This window comes from Elephantulus edwardii, unplaced genomic scaffold (assembly GCF_000299155.1).
Source record: "Elephantulus edwardii isolate Elephantulus edwardi_28Jun2011 unplaced genomic scaffold, EleEdw1.0 scaffold00003, whole genome shotgun sequence".
In the NCBI taxonomy this organism is placed as follows: Eukaryota; Metazoa; Chordata; class Mammalia; order Macroscelidea; family Macroscelididae; genus Elephantulus; species Elephantulus edwardii.
The window spans coordinates 9056955-9075411 of NW_006399753.1; the positions used below are offsets into that span (position 1 = coordinate 9056955).

Consider the following 18457-nt stretch of genomic DNA (forward strand, 5'->3'; position numbering starts at 1 on the left):
TAAGTTTTGGGTTTTTTTCTTAAAAAAAAAAAAAAACCCAACACATGGTATTCACACTATTTCCAGAATATAAAATGCTATCTGTTAGACAAATATTTTCTATATTAAACTTAAATGTACTCATGTGGTTGTACCAATACCACTAATGGACCAATGCCACTAATAATTAAATAGTGTTTCATGTCTTAAGAGTATTAGAAGAATACATTTAAGCATTTAATTTTCAAGTATTTTCTTACAAAATAAATTATTTTAACAATCTGAATATGAAGAGCTAAATGACAGTTTCCCTTTGAAGAAAGGTCTCAACAGAAAAACAATGATCAAATCAACAAAATATTATCTTTAACTCACTTTAGTGCTGAAAGCCATAGTTTCATAAGCACAATGCATCATGAAATCAAAGCCACCAGCAATATAGAGTTAAAAGACTAAAAAACAATACAAAACAAACAACAACAACCAAAAAAAAAAAAACAACCAAAGAGATAAAGTGTAAGTTAAAAACATTGGATTTAAAAACAAAATACGTCGCATTCTTAGATGAATTTTTACCTTCTTCCTGCCAACTGATACTTTCAAAAAAAAAAAAATTGGAACTTTGTCAGTTCTTTCATAAAGAATAGTTTTATTCATTTGGCAGTAAAATTTTCTACATAATGAAGTATGTGTGACTCTGTGTACTGTTTAAAGCTTAAGTGAGAAGAGCCATATTGGATGGATTTGCAATCTGTGGTGTCAGGGTGTCTAACAAGTGTCCTCTTTTCCTGATGTGAACAGCTGAGAGAAGCGTAAGTGACGTACAGAGTTTGTGTGTTCTCATTTATACTCAGACAGAGCTCTGTGAGAGTCTGACTGTTCACACTATGAGCAGCATGTTTGTCTTCAAGAAACTTCCTCACTGCCTGGCTCATTGTGAGGGAGAGTCTTTAAGTTTGCATTGTCTGGAATATGAGAGATCACTGTCTGGACACCAAATATCTCTACCAAGATGCAAGGTGCTCGACTTCTGGTGGGAAAAGGACATATGTGGAATTAAGCAGGGCACACATGTGGCTTGGTGGGCATACCACAGAAAGTTCTGACATCAAGTGTCCCATTCCTTCAGTTGTCATTATTTCTATTGCTGGATTATTTGTGACGTGTGTCAGTGAAGTTTAATAACCTGTAGAAGTACTTCATAAACAGAAAGAATTCCTAAGCTTATTACAAAGTGTTGCCAGAAAAGTAATTAGAGCCATTACTTGTAAATAAACAATTTTATTGTTCATCTTCACATATGTGAAAGACATCACTACAGCATCCATTACTTTTGAGTTACAAAGTTATAAAACAAGATTTAAAACTTAAATTAATATTTTGATAAGGTGCTTAACTTCTAAACAAGGACAAATTAACATTTTAAAAACCTTACTGAATTATTATGCAACTAATGCAGGTTTTATTCAAAAGTAAATATAACATGATATGACCCTAATACAATTAAATAATCTGTAAATAATCTGAGAATGGAGGTTCAAGACCATAGAGTTTGAGTATTGTAAAAATACGAATAAAAATATTCCATTAGCACAGTAAGTTTTGCCTGTCAGCCGTTAACAATGTCATGAGTGACATTATTTTACTCATTAGGACAATAGAGGTAAGTGACAATCAATACCTCTCCTCTAGGCTTACTGCTGATAACAAGAGAGATAGAACTGAGAGTTTTATAACTCGGCTTTTTAAATCTGAATCAGAACTACTACTTCACATCAAAATTTAAAAGTTTAGTTACAAAACATTTTCAAACTAAAATCAACATTAAAGACAAGCAAAAAGGTGGGACTAGCATGAGGTTTCTTTAGAAATAAACCTAGATTTACAAAGTTTCATCAACGATTATTGGTCTCTTTGTTACAAAACTGGCAAGGACACTCAGGGAACTTTAAAAATTATGCAAATGAAACAGCCGAGTTACTAAACTTTTCTTTCACTTTTTAACCCAATTTCAAAATGCTGCTTTTGTATTTTTCTCTAGCCTGGGCATTGCCCTCTACACTAAATTACATTTGTAATAAGTCATTTTCTCCATCACATTCACTTCTGCAGGATTGTGTATAATGAAAGATTGACATTGTAATGAATTTTCCAGAAACATTTTATTACCCAAATCCCTGATTTATTGCATTCTGAGAATAGCATGGTGATGACAGTGGTGAAAATACAAAATATTGTTATATCTGGGATGTTAAATCTAGTAATACACAGTCAAAAAGTAGTTGTAAAATTTGGTATATATATTAACAATAACGGCAAAGACTTAACCGTTTAATGATGACAGAAAATCTATTTAAAAGACCATTGATCCAATACATTAATGGGGGCTCCAAAACAATGCACTGTTATCAAATCAGGTCTAAAACAACCCTGAAAAACTCAATACAATATCAATTAAGTTTGGAGTGTTGTGTTTTTATTAAATGTATATAGAGAAGAGCAAAAGATACTCATTTTAAAGTTTTCTTTATTAGGCTACTAATAAAGAAGTGGAAACAATACAAAAAGGATCTAGGAGAACTACATTAAGGCTCAGATCGTGAAACAGGAGAAGCAAGGAAACCCAGGTATGGCTATTACTGCGTCTTAGAGTCTTCCAGTGCCTACCAAGTCAAGCCCTTCGAGGACGGAACAGCATGCACAGGTTGATATGTACAGGTATCATGGAAATTGGAAGGCGGCCAAGGCAAAAAGCTAGCAAGCACAACCTTCACGTTTCAATTCCTCTATTAGGTGGTTTAAAGACAGACCCTTAATAGTTTTTAAACTCTTTTTTGAGTACTTATTAAAATATACATCCTAGCAAAAAAGGTATGGCTCATTGATCAATTCATAAAACACATAGTCAGTCTAACAACACCAAATGTTACAATATAAAAGAAACTTCTTCCAAAAGAAGCTTTATTAGATGTCAAAAACCCTGTTTGAGCTCACAAATAGCAAGTATTTGTGTGCGGGTCTTTTTGTAGCTGGTTAAAAGTGATCCAGCTGGAAGCTTATATACCCTGGGAGGTCTGTCTCCAGGTTTTCTTATTTCGGAGACAAAGGCATTACTGCCAGTCTATTGAAAACAAAAGCTAACAAAGCCTGTAGTTTATCTGGATACCTTTAAGAAGGCAGAGTTAAAGTGTATCACCAGTGAATCAGTTTCCTATCTCCGTATCTGATCAAAGGGTAACTTCATTTACGAGGGAACGCTAGCTCCGTGCCCACTCCAGTGGGAACCTTGCAAACAAGCAAACGCCACCATTCATACCTGCTCCAGCACTGGAGCCGTTTCATTGCCGTCTTCCTTTTTCTCAGCACCATCCACCCCGACAGCTTTGGATGCCAACAAACCTTGAGAAAAATTGTACAGAAATGGCTTATTAAAAAAAAAAAAAAAAACCAAACAAAAACACAGTGGCTGATAACTTGCTACAATTTTTAGCATTTGATTTTTTCCATATTCTTTACTAATATAGGAAATAAATATGCCAAAATGTTTAACTGACAAAGATACACCTTTAACAATGAGTCTCAAGACTGAAGAAGAATTGGAGAGCTGATTGTATAAGTTGCTTTTTTTTTTAGGAAAAAACAACTATTATTGTTGTTATTGTGTACCGTTGAGTCAGAACTGAACCACAGGTGACCCTCTGGCAGGTTTTCAGAGGCAGTTAATCACTCAGAAGGAGATTGCCCAACCTTCTCCCTCAGAGCAGCTGGTGGCCTCGAACCATGTGCCTGCGGTATTATAAGGTGGCTTCTTGTCACTAGGGCACCAGAGCTCCAAAAACTATCACTAAAGTAAAAATTCTTTGGTTTCAAGTTCACAAACCTAAAACTGCTTAGGTTATTAATACCAACAATATAGTATTTCTATAAACAAAAAATACAGAATTATGACTTAATGTTCATTTTATGCTTTATGTTCATTTTATGCTTCAAATAAACAGCAAACTCAAAATTCCTAATTTTCTATTTCATCTGTGTCCTTTAATGTAGGCTTTATGCCTATCTTCTTACATGAACTCTCAGACTGATGGGTCCACTCTGTGCTGGAGGGCGGCACAAGGGGTTCCTTCCTAGAGCGTCTGGGCTTTACTTAGAATGAGACCCTCCTTCCACAAATGATGGAAGGATGCTGGAGTGCAGGTGTTCTCTAGTGTACATTACAATTACCAATTTCAGAAAATACTTTACCCTACAGTACATACATCATTTTGTAAGACATTAAACCTCTACTCTGATTACAAAGTGAATGACATCTACTTAGTTAAGAGTCTTTGCTAGTCCTACCAGATATCTCCAGTACAAAGATTTCTCTTTTTTGCCTCTGTCCACCCCGCAGGCACATTAGGGCCAAACAAAATTATATTTTTTGTGCATTATTTAAAAGTTGGTAAAACACCACTAGAAGCATGTTTTAATTAAAAGCATTAACCGTCAACTTGCTTCAGCAATCATTCCACCCACATGAAAGACACTGTCTACAGCAGTTAATAGGAACAAAAGGCAGCCAAAAAGGCCACATACAGAGAAATCCACATGCAAACACTTCCAAAATTCCAAGATAACTACCCCAAAGACATTGGAGCTCTAGAAGAAATGCAACTAGAAACATTAGATTCTTAAAAGTAATACTACACCCAAATGTTACATGAGGTAAAGGCATCTTTCCTTTATTGAAAAGCACTCAGAACCCAACATGCTGAGTGTAAAACAATGATTGTGATACACCAATTGTTACTCTTAAAATTCATATTTGGTCAATTTTAAGAGAATAATCTACATAGTTTGTCCCAGTCTCACACAGTATCAAGTGCAGATTTAAATGGACCAAAAGGCTTAATGTGTGTGTAAAAACTATTTTATAAAATTTACAAACCATAAATTCATCCTAATTAATGTAATTCAGAACATGTTTTTATAAGAATCGAAAATATGTAGCATATATGTAACACTTAAAAACAGATTCATTAACTTTTTCTTCTCCAATGAATATAGTTGAGAATTAGGAAATAAAAATAATTAAGGAATCAAGTTTTTCTTTTTTTTGGGAAGCAGTAGAGATTCTAAGGGCTATTCAAATGGGACAAAATTTGTAATTCTTAAATAATTATCTCTAAATTTTATTTTTGTTGCCTTATTTACTAACAGTTATAAAAATACTTTTTAATACTCTTCAGAAGATAAAAGAAAACAAATTATAAAATTAAAAATAAGATAACTCAAGATTTAACAGAAACAAAATAATCTTGGGCAATACTCTAAAATTTACAGCACTAATTAATTAAAAGTGATTCACTTTTACTGGCTTGTGAAGAAAAAAAGAAAAGAAAACTTTTTGTAATTTACTCACAGAAAACAATGGGGCATTTACAAAAAATACTTAAAATTTTAATTATAAAATGCAATCCCGTCCGTGTGCGTGTGTGTGTGTGTCCTTGCCACTGGGTTGGAAGTAACTCCCAGTTGAACCCCTGAAGGTTTTCTAAGGCTGTAAACCACCTGGGAGGAGACAGCCCATCTTTCTCTGAGGAGCCAGCAGTGGATTTGAACTGGCAAAGACTCATCCTCTGGGTTAGTTGTGCAATTCCCTACAGATTATGTCACAAGAGCTTATACATTTATATGTTTCTATTATGTATGTATATTATATGTGTATGTATATTTTGTATATATGTATATATACAGTATATATGTTTTTATACACACACGCACACACACACACACAGAATATGGGATATACAGAATGTAAAAGTCTCAAAAAGCAACAAAAAGCTTTTCTATTTCATATGCATACCAACGTACAAGAGAGTTATGAAATAAAAACCACCGAAAGGTGATAACCAAACAGTACAGGAAGAGAGTACCCTGGTCATTTCCGCCTTGCAAAACTACCCCAGATTTGTTTATTGTGACTTGCTACCATTCCTGGGAGACAGACTCCATTCCTCACAAAATGACAAGAATTATCTGGAGGGAAACAGATACAAATGACATAACCTGTTACTAAACAGGGCCTTTTATAGAAGAGCAGCTATCAAGTAATTATGCTAACAGAAGAGAGAATACATTCTCATGAAACTATTTCAACATCAGGAAGACAGAGAATATCAAATACTCATGAATCACACCTGCCAACAAATTTACAGATCTGCAAGGCTTCATTCACATCAATTAGCTATAAAATACACAGCTTCTCTGCACTGGAATCCCAGAGGTTTGCAGTTCGAATCCACCAGATACTCTGCTGGAGAAGGAGGGACAATCTCCTCCTGTGCCCATGAGAACCGTTTGGATGGTACACACACAAAAAAGAATAAAATTTTTTTTTAAAAATACACAGCTTCCTTTCCCTGCCAGCACCAATCACGGGAGAGGCCACTGGAGCGAACGGCAAAGGTGAGCAAGGAAGGAGCCACCTGGGTGCACTCTTGGCACACTTTTCACGGAGGAATCTCAAAACGCAATCCCCTTGCTATAAAGTGGTAATATCCCTGACAGTTATCAGTTGCAAATTGTTGACCAATTTAAATCTCAGAGGTTTACCTTATAGTGCCTGTCAGGAATCAGATACCAAAGTTTCTTCTTTCACTCCCATCAGAGCCTGTAGCCTATGGCTCCTTAAACTCAGTTTGCTTGTAACTGTCCCTAGAGTATGGCCTCCTGATCCTCTGTGTAAAGTCATGATTTTAAATCAGTATGCGATTTTCTGAAAACCTGAGACTTCCAAGAAGGTATATTACATGATAAAATTATGATGTTGCAGATACACTTCCAAAGTCTATTTGGAAAACTGGCAAAAAGGCCATCCTGACATTATCATCTATTCACACCTTGTTTCTAGGGGTGGGTGCAGGAGAAGTGCATGCAGAGAGGGTAAGGAAATAGGAGTTAGACTTATCAAGTGGACAGTTCATTTACTGACAAGTAGGAACTTACTACTTAAAGGGAACATAAAACGGAAGAGACATGAGAAAGGAGACTACCAGGAGCTCAGCCCTGGTTCTCCCATTTGTAAAGAGACAAAAAGGTACACAGCCTATCTGACAAATACAACTTAAAACGGACTGTCATTCCACAGCAAGAACAGGGTGACAGAGTGGCTCTCGTTTCTCTGTATAGGGATAACATCGGAAAAGTACAACTGGCAGCTCTGACTTTTACCACTGAAATCAGTCTTAGCCTTTTTACAGCATATAGGTGTAGCAAGAAAAAAAGAGACAGACGCACAAGGAGTATTTAAAAAGATAATCATACACTTAAATTTTCCAAGAGAAAAGATAGCATTAGTCTGAAATTTTTTTTAAATCCCAGGGGTTTTTTTGCCTATTGTCATTCAAGCACCCCTTTTCCATCAGCGAGTCCACGGAGAAAGTGCAGGAGTTGTCCTTCCGCGGATGTCGCAGGTGTTTTTAAGCAACTGGTACTATAACTTCTTGGAGGCACACAGAAAACCGGTTCTTTTTACCCCACAGCTGTCTTTTCAGGGCCCCAAAGCCATCATTTGGGCTTGGATGTTTTACTTTTTGCTTCTTTAAACATTCATATAGTGCCAGGAGTGGAAAGGGTTGCTGAGTTAGACAGCAACCTAGATGCTGTAAACGGCCGCCCTGCACCTGTGCCACCTCCGCCTTCTCTGATGTCCGCTCGTCCGGCAGTCGCTCCAGGCTGTCCTTCACAGAGGAGTCCAAGGAGCGTTGAGACCACTCGATCCGCAAGCCACCGTGCACAGCACAGCACTGGGTTCCCGCTCTAAGGCAAAATGGCAATTTCAAGTTGCCATCATAACAATTACTCGGGTACTATTCTAGATTTCTCCAGTACTAATAGCTTCTAAGGAAAAAGATGCAATGGGTGAACCAATTTGAAAAATTCTCTGTCCTGTGCTTTATCAAAGAAAGGCCATGAAAATGATATAAACTAATGAAAAGTGAATACACGGTCTCCTCTGTTGAAAGCACCTGTAATCACTTGGACGAACTCTACAGTAAAACAGCAGTTCCTGAAGACACCAAGGTGGGTCAAGCCTCCACACCAAGAGTGGCTCCAGCGACCCCTCAGATCCAATGTCATCTGGTAGTGGGCTTCCAATCAAAAGAAACAGGTTGAAAGGTTTACATTTATTCTTGGGCCCATCTGACAGTGATGCCAAGGTGTCTTTACATTACTGAACTAGATATTTAAAAAAAGTTTGGAGAGCTTTGTTAGAGCACAGATTTTAAAACCATTTATTCATTATTCAGTCATTCACATGATTAAATAATGAAAGTAGTGTAACTTGTCTCTAACAAAAAGTCAAAAAAGGAACAATGTTCACAATTTCTTTTAAACAGTAGCATCAGTCCGCTGAATAGGCTTTGAAAGGAGCTCGGCCTGACATGCTGCCCAGCTCCCCTCATCAATGCCCTCTCCCCTGAACACCAAGCTCTGTGTCCCAGCACCTCAAAACTGCTTCTTTCTGTACCTGAAACACTGGGAAGCGAGCTCCAGGAATAGAGACTGGCCTGGAAAGCAGCGCAGCAGCGAGAAACAGGAGGAGGACTCTCTTATGCAGAGATCTGGATTAATGGATTCAGGAACTGAATGTAATGCCTACATTCACCTTTCCAACCATAGATGGCATCAACTTTACGTGAGACTGGTAAAGGCTAAGAATGCTTACATAAAAATATACAGACTTTCAAGAATTATGTAACCACAGCCTGACAAAAGTAGATTAAATCCACTCTTAGAGAAACCACTGTCACCAAGGTGACTGAAAACCTGGCATTTTTTACACATCAGTCCCCACAACATCCCTGTGAGGTAGGCAGAAGGCATGTGGGAATTTCTACATTTTACAAAAGAAGAAAACCAATGAGTTAAAGAAGGCGATCTTAAAAGGAACATAAGGTGTATTTCTTGCTGACTGGCTCATTACGTCATTACTTAGAACCATTATTTTATTTAAATTAAATTATTCTAAAGTTAAACCCTCCATTCTCCCCAAAAAGGAATCCTTGTCGTTTTTACCAGTGATCTTGTTAAGCCGAGCTCTCTTTGCCTGAAACGAGCTGCCTTGGCTGTCCTTCCTCTTGTTTGATAACGTGTGCTCTGGCTGTGCAAAGACCATCTTTGGGATGTTCTCTATATGCAGTCCTATTTTTAATAGAATACAGAGATGAGAATTTATCTAGAACCCAAATTAAGAAATATAAATTTTAAAAAAAATAGTACAAACACTTTGTTTTTTAATCCTGTGCTTAAGATAGAAGCTTCAAAAACACAAATCTTAGATTTATAAATTAGGAATAAAAACTGCTAAGACGCTATTCTTTAAGAAAGAAAAGCAGGTAATGACTTACTGCTTTTTCCAAATTATGTGCTCACATACAGGCATTAAAAAAGCCAAACCAGTGCAGGGGGGACCCGCAAAACAATTGCAAACAAAAACCTACTGAGAGTTTACAAAGAGAAATTTGTTTCTCCTCAAGAATGTTGATAGCATTCAATGTAAGCACACAGATTAGACCATGCATCTTCAGAAAGATCTACAACATGCTAACAGAGTGAGAGGCTTCACACAGGGCTGGGGAAAGAGTGATGCTACTAACTCAAATACACGCATAAAATCCCAGTTAACTAAGAGGACCAGCTTATTCACTTTTTGGGTTTAGCACTGTCACAGGAAAAGAACAAGACTCTTTTGTACCAAATGCTTCACTAGACGCGGGCAGATCTTCCTTCTTCTCAGCCTCTGGAGTGGCTGTTGAAGTGGACGTTTCTTCCTTCTTTGAAGGGACTTTAAACCATTTCCTCTCGTCCTTTTCTTTATCTTTATTGCTGTTTGCACTGGTCCGGGGTTTACTCCCGGCTTTACTCTTGGCTGCAGCTGCAGCAGCTGCTTTGACTAAAGCTATCCAATCCTCCAAAGGAAAAACACAAAACATGTAAACTATTAAAAATTCATTAAGGTGTAATTGCACTAATGAATAAAAACACACATGACCTTTTCAAAGCTACTTTCTCACACAAACATAAACAGTGAGTTTAAATTTATTTACAAGATGGATCATCAACATAGTGAATTACCAACTAATCGAACAGATTATGGGCTGTATTAAATTTTCACAAAATAGAAAGCATTCAATAACCAACATTCCTCTGATGTTTATTTTGATAGAAATAAAAAAATAGAATAGCTGCATGGAAACCTATCACAAATACAGACATAGCATTCTCTCATACCACTTTAGGGTTTAAACACTGAATGGTGTGTCTTTTTCACAACTCTGTCTCTGACCCTCCACCTTCCCAAGAACGATGTCCTTCCCCAAGGACCAGCCCCTCCTCACAACATGCCCAAATTATGTGAGACCAAGTTCCACTATTCTTGCTTCCGGGGAGCATCCTGGCGGCATCTTTTGGAAGATTTATGTTTGTCCTTTTGGCAGGCCACAGGATATACAACACTCTTCTCCAACACCACAACTTACAGCACTGATGATTCTTCTGTCATCCTTATTCATTGTCCAACTTTCAGATGCATAGCAAGTACGTGAAAAGATCATGATTTGGAACAGGTGCACCTTAGTCCTCACACTGACACTGTTGTTGTTCAGCACTCTGAAGAGGTCCCTAACAGCAGACTTTCACAATGCAATACCAAAAAAACCCCCCAATATCTTTTGATTTCCTGTCTGCTAGTGCCAACGGTGTTGACTGTAGATCCAAGAAAGATTAAGTCATTGACAACTTCTCTCTTCTCCACCTACCATGATTATTCATCCAATGGTGAGAATTTTCATTTTCTTGATGTTGCAATGTAACCTACATTAAATGAATATAACTATCTATATCCCGATATTGAGATGTAACCTATATTGACTATATACATAAAATATGTTGTACATTATGCACACCTATATTAAAAAAATTATATATAGGTGTAACCTATATTGAACACACACACATACTTGATCCTTTGCATCAAGTATTTCAAGTCTTCCTCACTTTCACCAAGTGAGCTGGTGTCTTCTGCATAATGCAGGCTACTGACAAGTCTTCCTCTAATCCTGATGCCACATTCTTTTTCAGATAGTCCAGTTTCTCAAATTATTTTCTTAGCATAAAAATTGAATAGGTTGGAGAAAGGATAAGTGTCTTGATGCACAGCTTTCTTGATTTTGAACCATGCAGTGTCCCCTTGCTCTGTTTGGACAACAGCTTCTTGCTCTAGGTATAGGTTTTGTAAGAGCATTATTAAGTGTCCTGGGATTCCCAATATTTTCAGTGTCGGCCATATGATCCACACAGTCAAATGCCTTTGGACAATCAATAAAACACAAAGAGATATCCTTCTAGTATTTCAATTTTCAGTCAAGACTCATGTAACACCAGCAGTAATATTCCTTGTACCATGGCTTCTTTTTAATCCTGCCTGAATTTTCAGTAAGTCAGTGAAAAAGCTGAAGACCCCCAAAGCAATGATCTGACACAGTGACTGTGACAACAGACTCACACCCAGCAGCGATTCTGAGGCATGGGAGTGGGGACTGCTTTGATTCACTGTAACTGGGGAAGGGAGCTCCAGGGGCTCAGTCCACTGGGAAGAGCCATGCTGCTGACCTGAAGGACATGCCTTTCTGTCATTCTCAATCTACCAGTAGCTCCAAGGGGAAAAGATAATCTAGCTGTGAATGAGTCAGCCAACATACGTGAGGTCACTACAAGGTGGAACAGACTGCACAGCCCTTAACCACCAGGATAAGGAAGCAACCCAGGTAGCAAAAAGCATTACAGCTAAATTAAGACTTGAATGATAATTTAAAAAATAATCAACACTGACAGTAATCTACAGACAGAGAAAAAGGCACAGGACCAGAGGAGCAATCTTAAATGTTCAAATCAGTACAAGTAACATGTTTAGTAACTTACTACAAACTCTGCACTTAAGAGCTGAGAACAATTTTAGGTTAGTTACTTAAGGATCATCTGCTGCCAAAGGGAACTATGAGCCAAACCAAAGTCAAAGGACTTCCTGAGAATTCAATAAAACAATGTACACAAAAAATGGATTTTAAGTACAAAGGATCTTGTAAGCTAATCTTTAATGCTAGTGAGTTACAATATAAACTTTATACAGGCAGGTGGACTGACACAGTGACTGCAGCAATTGGCCTGATTGTGTCAGAGATTGTGAGGATGGTACAGGATAGGGAAGGGTTCAGATGTGTCATAGGGTCGCTATGAGTCAACCACCAACAACCGGCAGTTCCAAGATTACAAATTATATCAGTTCTTGAGAGCTCTTTAACCTTCAGGTAAATCAGAAGAGGTGCACACTATTCTTTTTTAGCCCCACTTTAGAGCGAGAGAATCCTTGGTGGACTAATGGTTAAAGAATTCTACTTCTCACCAAAATGTCTACAGCATTAACTCACCTGCTACGCTATGGGAGAAGGATGAGTCATTCTGTTTCCATAAAAATTTACAGGTTTGGAAATCCTATGATCGGTCCCACTTTGTCTTACAGGGTCACTACATTTTTTGTTTGGTTTCTCTTCGTTTTAAGTGTAAGAAACATCCTAATGTCCTTTTCAATGATATAAAAACTGTACAGCAGGTGATTGTGATGAAGGGTATGGTTTGTACACAGGTAGATTAAATCTTCTCCAAGTCAGGGAAGAGTGTACAGAACGGGGAAGGAAAGTGTGAGTTGTATACAGGTTAGATGTGTTCATAACCTGTGGAGTGCCAGTATCATTAGCACATCCTCAGAGGGAGAAAGGGGTAAGAGAGAAAAGCACTTTATGATTTTTGAAGAAATTTTTGTTCTTATTCTAAATCTTAATGAAATAAGTATAATGTACACTTGCATAGAATAAATACACATATTGGTCATGTTTGTAGAATTCAATAGCAAACACAAGGGATTTTTTTTTCTGTCTTTACAACCAAACTCAACAGAGGTTTTTATGCAAACAATTAAACTAAAGGGTTTAGACCTTACCAGCATTTGTTTAAGATTTCAGAAAAGTCTACAAAGGCACTTAAGCTATGCATGAGATTTTCTGTACAGGTGATTTTTCTTAGCTGGTTTTATGGCCTAGCAGATGAGAAACAATGCGAGGCCATGGTCTCACATGTTAACCTGTGCTGTCCATGCAGCTGACTGAAAATGAACCTTCTCTAAGGAAGCACTTTTTGTTATATATCTAGCAGTAAGAATATAACAGCTCAAACCCTCACCTTGTAATTCTTTCTGCTATGATAGAAAGAGAATTGATGCCTTTGAGCTGTGGTGCTGGAGAACAGTGTTGAATATACCATGGACTTCTAGGAGAACAAACAGGTTTGTCCTGGAGAAGGTGAAACCAGGCTGCTCCTTATAGGCAAGGATTCTGAAGTTTCGTCTGACATACTTTGGGCATGTTACAAGGAGGGACTGGTCCTTGGAGAGGGACATCATGTTTGGGAGAGTGGAGGGGCAGCGCAGGAGAGGAAGACCCTTGATGAGATGGATCGATTCGGTGATTGGAGTAGTGGGAGTGAGTGTGTCGGAGACTGGGAGGTTGGCACAGGATACAGCAGGGTTTAGGATCTTTGTACACAGGGTCACTGTGAGTCGCAGGTGACTCAACAACACATAACAACAACAACATGCTTTCATTAGGGTGGAGTACTGGAAGTAAGGTAAGCTATCCCATTAGAGGATGGAAGAAAGCCTCAACCTAGAATAAATACTTGTCAGTTTCACAGTAATTCATTAAAACTCCTCTCAAAGTTGTGCAAAGCGGGGAGGGGGACAGAAGAAAGGGAAGAAGGTACGGAAGGATCTTATTGTGGGCAGTCGACGGGGCCACCACATCTGTTTACCAGCAGGGAACAGAAACCTGTGACCAGAGTGTAAGCGGGACTGCAGGGCCTCCCCCACTCTGCTTTGGAAAGCCCTTTACAGCACTGCAAGTCTGTCTGAATGCCAGCTGAGGTTTATCAGTAGAGAACAACTGGTTCACAGGAATTAAAAACCGACAGCAGTTAAGATTTTATTTAGGCTCAAGTGCACTGACTATTTTGGAGGTCGAGAAATAAAACATACTTCTGGAGGCTTCACTTTCTTGCACATTGCAGATACGTGCTTTTCACAAAATTGAAAAGATGTGGAAACCCTGCTGGAGCAAGTCAATCAATGCCATTTTTCTAACAGTATCTGCTCATTTCTTGTCTCTGTGTCACATTTAGGTAATTTCAAGCTTACCCCTAATGCACAATTAACAGACTGCAGAATACTGTAAGCATCACTTGGATATACACTGGGAAACCAAGTACACATGTAGTTCACTGGGCTGTGATCTTTCCCTGCCCTCAGCTCAGAAGCCAAACCCGCAAGGTTTCCAGGATGTGTCTCTATGTAGGTGTGACACATGTCAGATGTCTGGAAGGTGCAGCAGGAAGTTTAGAGCAGAACATTTCCATAGTGCATGGGTTTGATGCATTTGTTAGTCAAGAAAATAAATTCTCCTTTTACCTTTATAACGAAATTCTTAAAATGCTCAGAATCAAGAAAATAATATGCAAAACTGGAATTCTCTTAGAATTATCCAAATACCTGATTTTAGCACATTTCTAGATTTACTAGAAATAAACATTTTCATCAAATGAGATTATTTTAGTAAGAAAAAGAAAGCCTTCAAATATTTTAATGTGCCTACACGTAAAAAGATATTCAAAAGGAAAAGTAAATATTTTAAAGCACTTATATATACACATTATGAGGACACAAAGTGATTTTCTAATCAAAAGTATTTTCATTTTAAAACTCATTTTCATATTAATTGGGAAGGGGCACCTGCTAGCTAGCTGCTTATTTCATAACTGATCTTTGAAAACCAAATTACATACAGTAATAAATTCCAGAAGACACCCCAAAGGGGGGGGAATATATATATATATATATATATGCAGTGATACATATTTCTAGACTGTATGTTTACATGTTTACACATCCCTGTGGCTGACCAAATGATTTCAATGCATTTCAGGATGACAATCATGTTTCATTGCACTTTATAAAATAAACATGTAGCACATTACATAGTAGACATTGTATAGATTATTTTCAAATTTTTAAAATTAATTGTAGGTCCAGGTGCTGAAAATCCCAAATAACAGCAAAGCACAGAAGAAAATATTTCCCGTTTCTAATGGCACCTCTTCTCTGCAGTGGATTTCAGGAAATGGGCTCCACAAACAGAATGTGGGTGTTAATTCCACTCAGATTCGCCTGCATGTGCTTACCGTTCATTTGTGTTCTGAGTGGTGAGAAAGCATATGACTGTGCAGACGTGGGGAGCCCTACCCAACAGCCTACGGAGTCAGGTAAGCGCCTTTTACTAGAAGATTGACTATGATTTACACAAGGAGAGGAGAAATTAAGAACTCAATATAAAGTTTTATATTAAAAATTAACTTTCTAAATGATACTGTATACCAGAAAGAAAAAGAAAACAAAAGTTTTAAAAAGGCACTTACCTCACTTCCCATAGACTGGTTACACGATCCAGCTGGGTCGATAGGACAACACCAGCTTAGTGGATGCTGGGATTTCACCTGGAACAGAAACTAGCGACCTATAACTTCAGCAGGTCTAGAACCGAAGGAGCAAAAGGCATGTGGAAAATTGACTTCACATTCTACACTTCTTTCCCTGGCTGCTATTTGGGGCTATCAGCACATAACCCTACAATTAGTTGAGTTTTTTAAAAACAAACAGATTTTGATCAGTCACCATTCAAGAAGACATCCCTCTGGGGAGCTAAAGAAGGCTGACCACTCTTACCTGCCCCTTAGCATCCTCGGGCATGGCTTTAATGTGCATTCTTTTTAAACAACGAATTACGCCATCATAAAACTGAACTGTGAATGTGCCTGAAAGGGGAGCAAGTCAGAACCATTAGAAAACATAATTCAATCTCACAGCAACAGGTGAGATGACAGGCAATGAATGTCTCGATAGGAGTAAATGCTCTATAATTGTGCAGACTAAAAATTAATAACCATTTTAAGCACAACACCAAATTTATTAAGCTTACTTTCTCTTTTCCTCTGAAACAACTCAGTCTTATTTCTTTTATAAGGTATAAATCAGTTAAATGAAATTCTTATTAATTATCAATAAATTTAAAACTCACACTGTATTAATTTAAATATATCTAGAAGACTTATATCTGAGAAAAAAATCATTGTTTTGAAAAGTGTTTGATCTTTTCAGAAGAATTATTCTAACATTTGTTAGAATAATTTGTTGTCTATAATTCCCACAAACAAACATCTGACATACGGGAAGGATTATTTCCCCCAGAATCTATTGTTTTTGACGTCAATATAAGCCAGTACGATTAGAAAACATGACCTTGCGTAGCTTTTACACGAATGGAAATGCAAACCATTTTCCTGTACTGGAGATAGAGTGCCATTTTAAGTGAACAAAGAACTGGCCTTTGAAAGTATAAACAGCATGTCTGGTCATTCTTATTAATGACTTTAACCACAAAGCCAATGGCATAGATGTCCAAACAATGTTTCTTTTTTTAGTAAGGTGAAAACAAACATTTAATTCCTCACCATCCCATAATCGGTGTAATACACAAGATCCCCACAGAAAGATCTAAGCCCAAGTGATAAAATACACACTTCTCAGCTGAGCAGCAAGGCTGTGAAGACACTGTAAAAACTGTCAGAATGTCACAGCACATGTACACCGCACAGCCTTTCCATTGCTGCTCTGTCCTCCCACTGTGGCAGGGTGGCCTTCCAGACCTAACCAGCTCCTGCTGGGCCATCTGGGCCTCTAAGCTCCCTCGCGCCTCCCTCCTTCACCCAATTCCTCCCTCCCTCTCTCTACTGTTCCCTCTGCCAGGATGTCTTTCTCCTTCTCTTATACTCTCCAAACCCCAATCCGCCCATCACAGCCTTGGGCTTCAAACCACCCCACTGCAAAAAAGCTCTCACTGCCCCAGTCCACCCTGCTCTTCATTCCTAGACAACCCATCAGATACGGAAATGTCCACATCAGTGAATTTTGTTTTGCTTTTGCAAGGAACATGATCCTTGAGGGGTTCCTTTGTCTTTTGGGGGACTGGGGAAATGCTGACTCATTCACCTTGTGGGGCAAACATAAATCACAATCAATGCTTCTACTGGAGATTCAAAATAATACAAACACACTCAAATTATGTATTTCAGTATTTCACCATTGAAAGGGCTCATTCAACCTGCTCATGAAATGGCAGGCAGGCAGACATCACTTCTCCACTAACAGAACCTTCACTGTCTCTGTCCTCATTTGAATTTGGTGGCTCTGCTATGCTGAAGAACAGATTCAGTCTGGCTTTTCTTCATCCCCTCTTCTTCCCACAGACTTACTGACTGGCCATTCTGATTGGCACTGGCTGACAGCAGGAAGTCACTATGAGGAAGATCCCAGAATGTAAGCTCCATGTCCGCTCCCCAAAGTGCAAGCTGCAGGCTACCTTCCAAAAGGGCAGTACCCGCACATCTAACACCTGAGCCGCCCCGACTCCAGCCCACGGTCCTCTGTTGGCTCCCACTCACAGTAGCTTCCACTGAGCTGCTATAGTTACCCATCATTAACAGGAGACTGCCCACCTTTCTCCTGAAGAATGGCCTGTGAGTTCAAGCTACTGGAGTTGCTCAGCATTTTGCTTAGTTGTACAAACACTTCATAGGCAGCACCACCAAAGCTTGCAGTAGTCACAGAATGGTACTTAAACTTGTCATTTTATTTTAGTAAGTACAATACACTGGATCAAGTCCCTTTTCCAGCACTATCACAAGGTGGACTAGGCCATCAATGTTCACCACCCACATTTTCTAACAGGTCCATCATAAACGTGTCCAACACTACATTATATTACTTTTTCTTAAATTTTATTTTTATATGAATCTCCAACATAAACTCCTTTCATAATTCTCATTACTAGCAAATAAAATTCAAATTATTTAGCAGCACTAAAACATACACCTAATTCTTCAGACAGATATAACAGGCATATACTGGTCCATGTCCTTCTCGAATGACCTCTCCTTCTATCTCAACCCCACAGAAAACCCACTGCTCTAGTCATCAAAGGACACAGTGAAAAAACCGCAATGCCTCTCAGCTCCATTCTGCTGTACACTCTGTTCCTCTGCCAGAAAAAAGCCTTTTGAGCCCATCCTTATCCAGTTAACTTGCATGTCTTGTAAGACTCACCTTGAAAAGAGTACCCTTGCTTAGTAAATACAGCAAATGAGTGTCAAGTCTAAAAAGGACTTTACTAGGAAATAAATTTAGAAAATATGTTTTCAAGTATTTCACAACTGTTTCAAATGAGAATTTATTTAAAAAAAATAAAAGTATATTTATTTGGTATAGTATACTTAT

General features: G+C 38.2%; 1 protein-coding gene across 2 annotated transcripts in view; it reads right to left on the minus strand.

The window, feature by feature from the left end:
- The window catches only part of PHF20L1 (PHD finger protein 20-like 1), a 79157-nt gene that overhangs the window by 33537 nt on the left and 27163 nt on the right, over positions 1-18457 (minus strand). Inside the window, exons 4-8 of one of the 2 annotated variants that reach the window (XM_006879276.1) lie at positions 15851-15939; positions 15544-15621; positions 9722-9935; positions 9043-9168; positions 3296-3378 (exon numbers count right to left, since the gene is read on the minus strand). In XM_006879276.1, the coding sequence (XP_006879338.1) occupies positions 3296-3378; positions 9043-9168; positions 9722-9935; positions 15544-15621; positions 15851-15939 (590 nt within the window). The remainder of the gene's footprint in view (positions 1-3295; positions 3379-9042; positions 9169-9721; positions 9936-15543; positions 15622-15850; positions 15940-18457) is intronic. The other variant, XM_006879277.1, reaches the window with a different exon arrangement.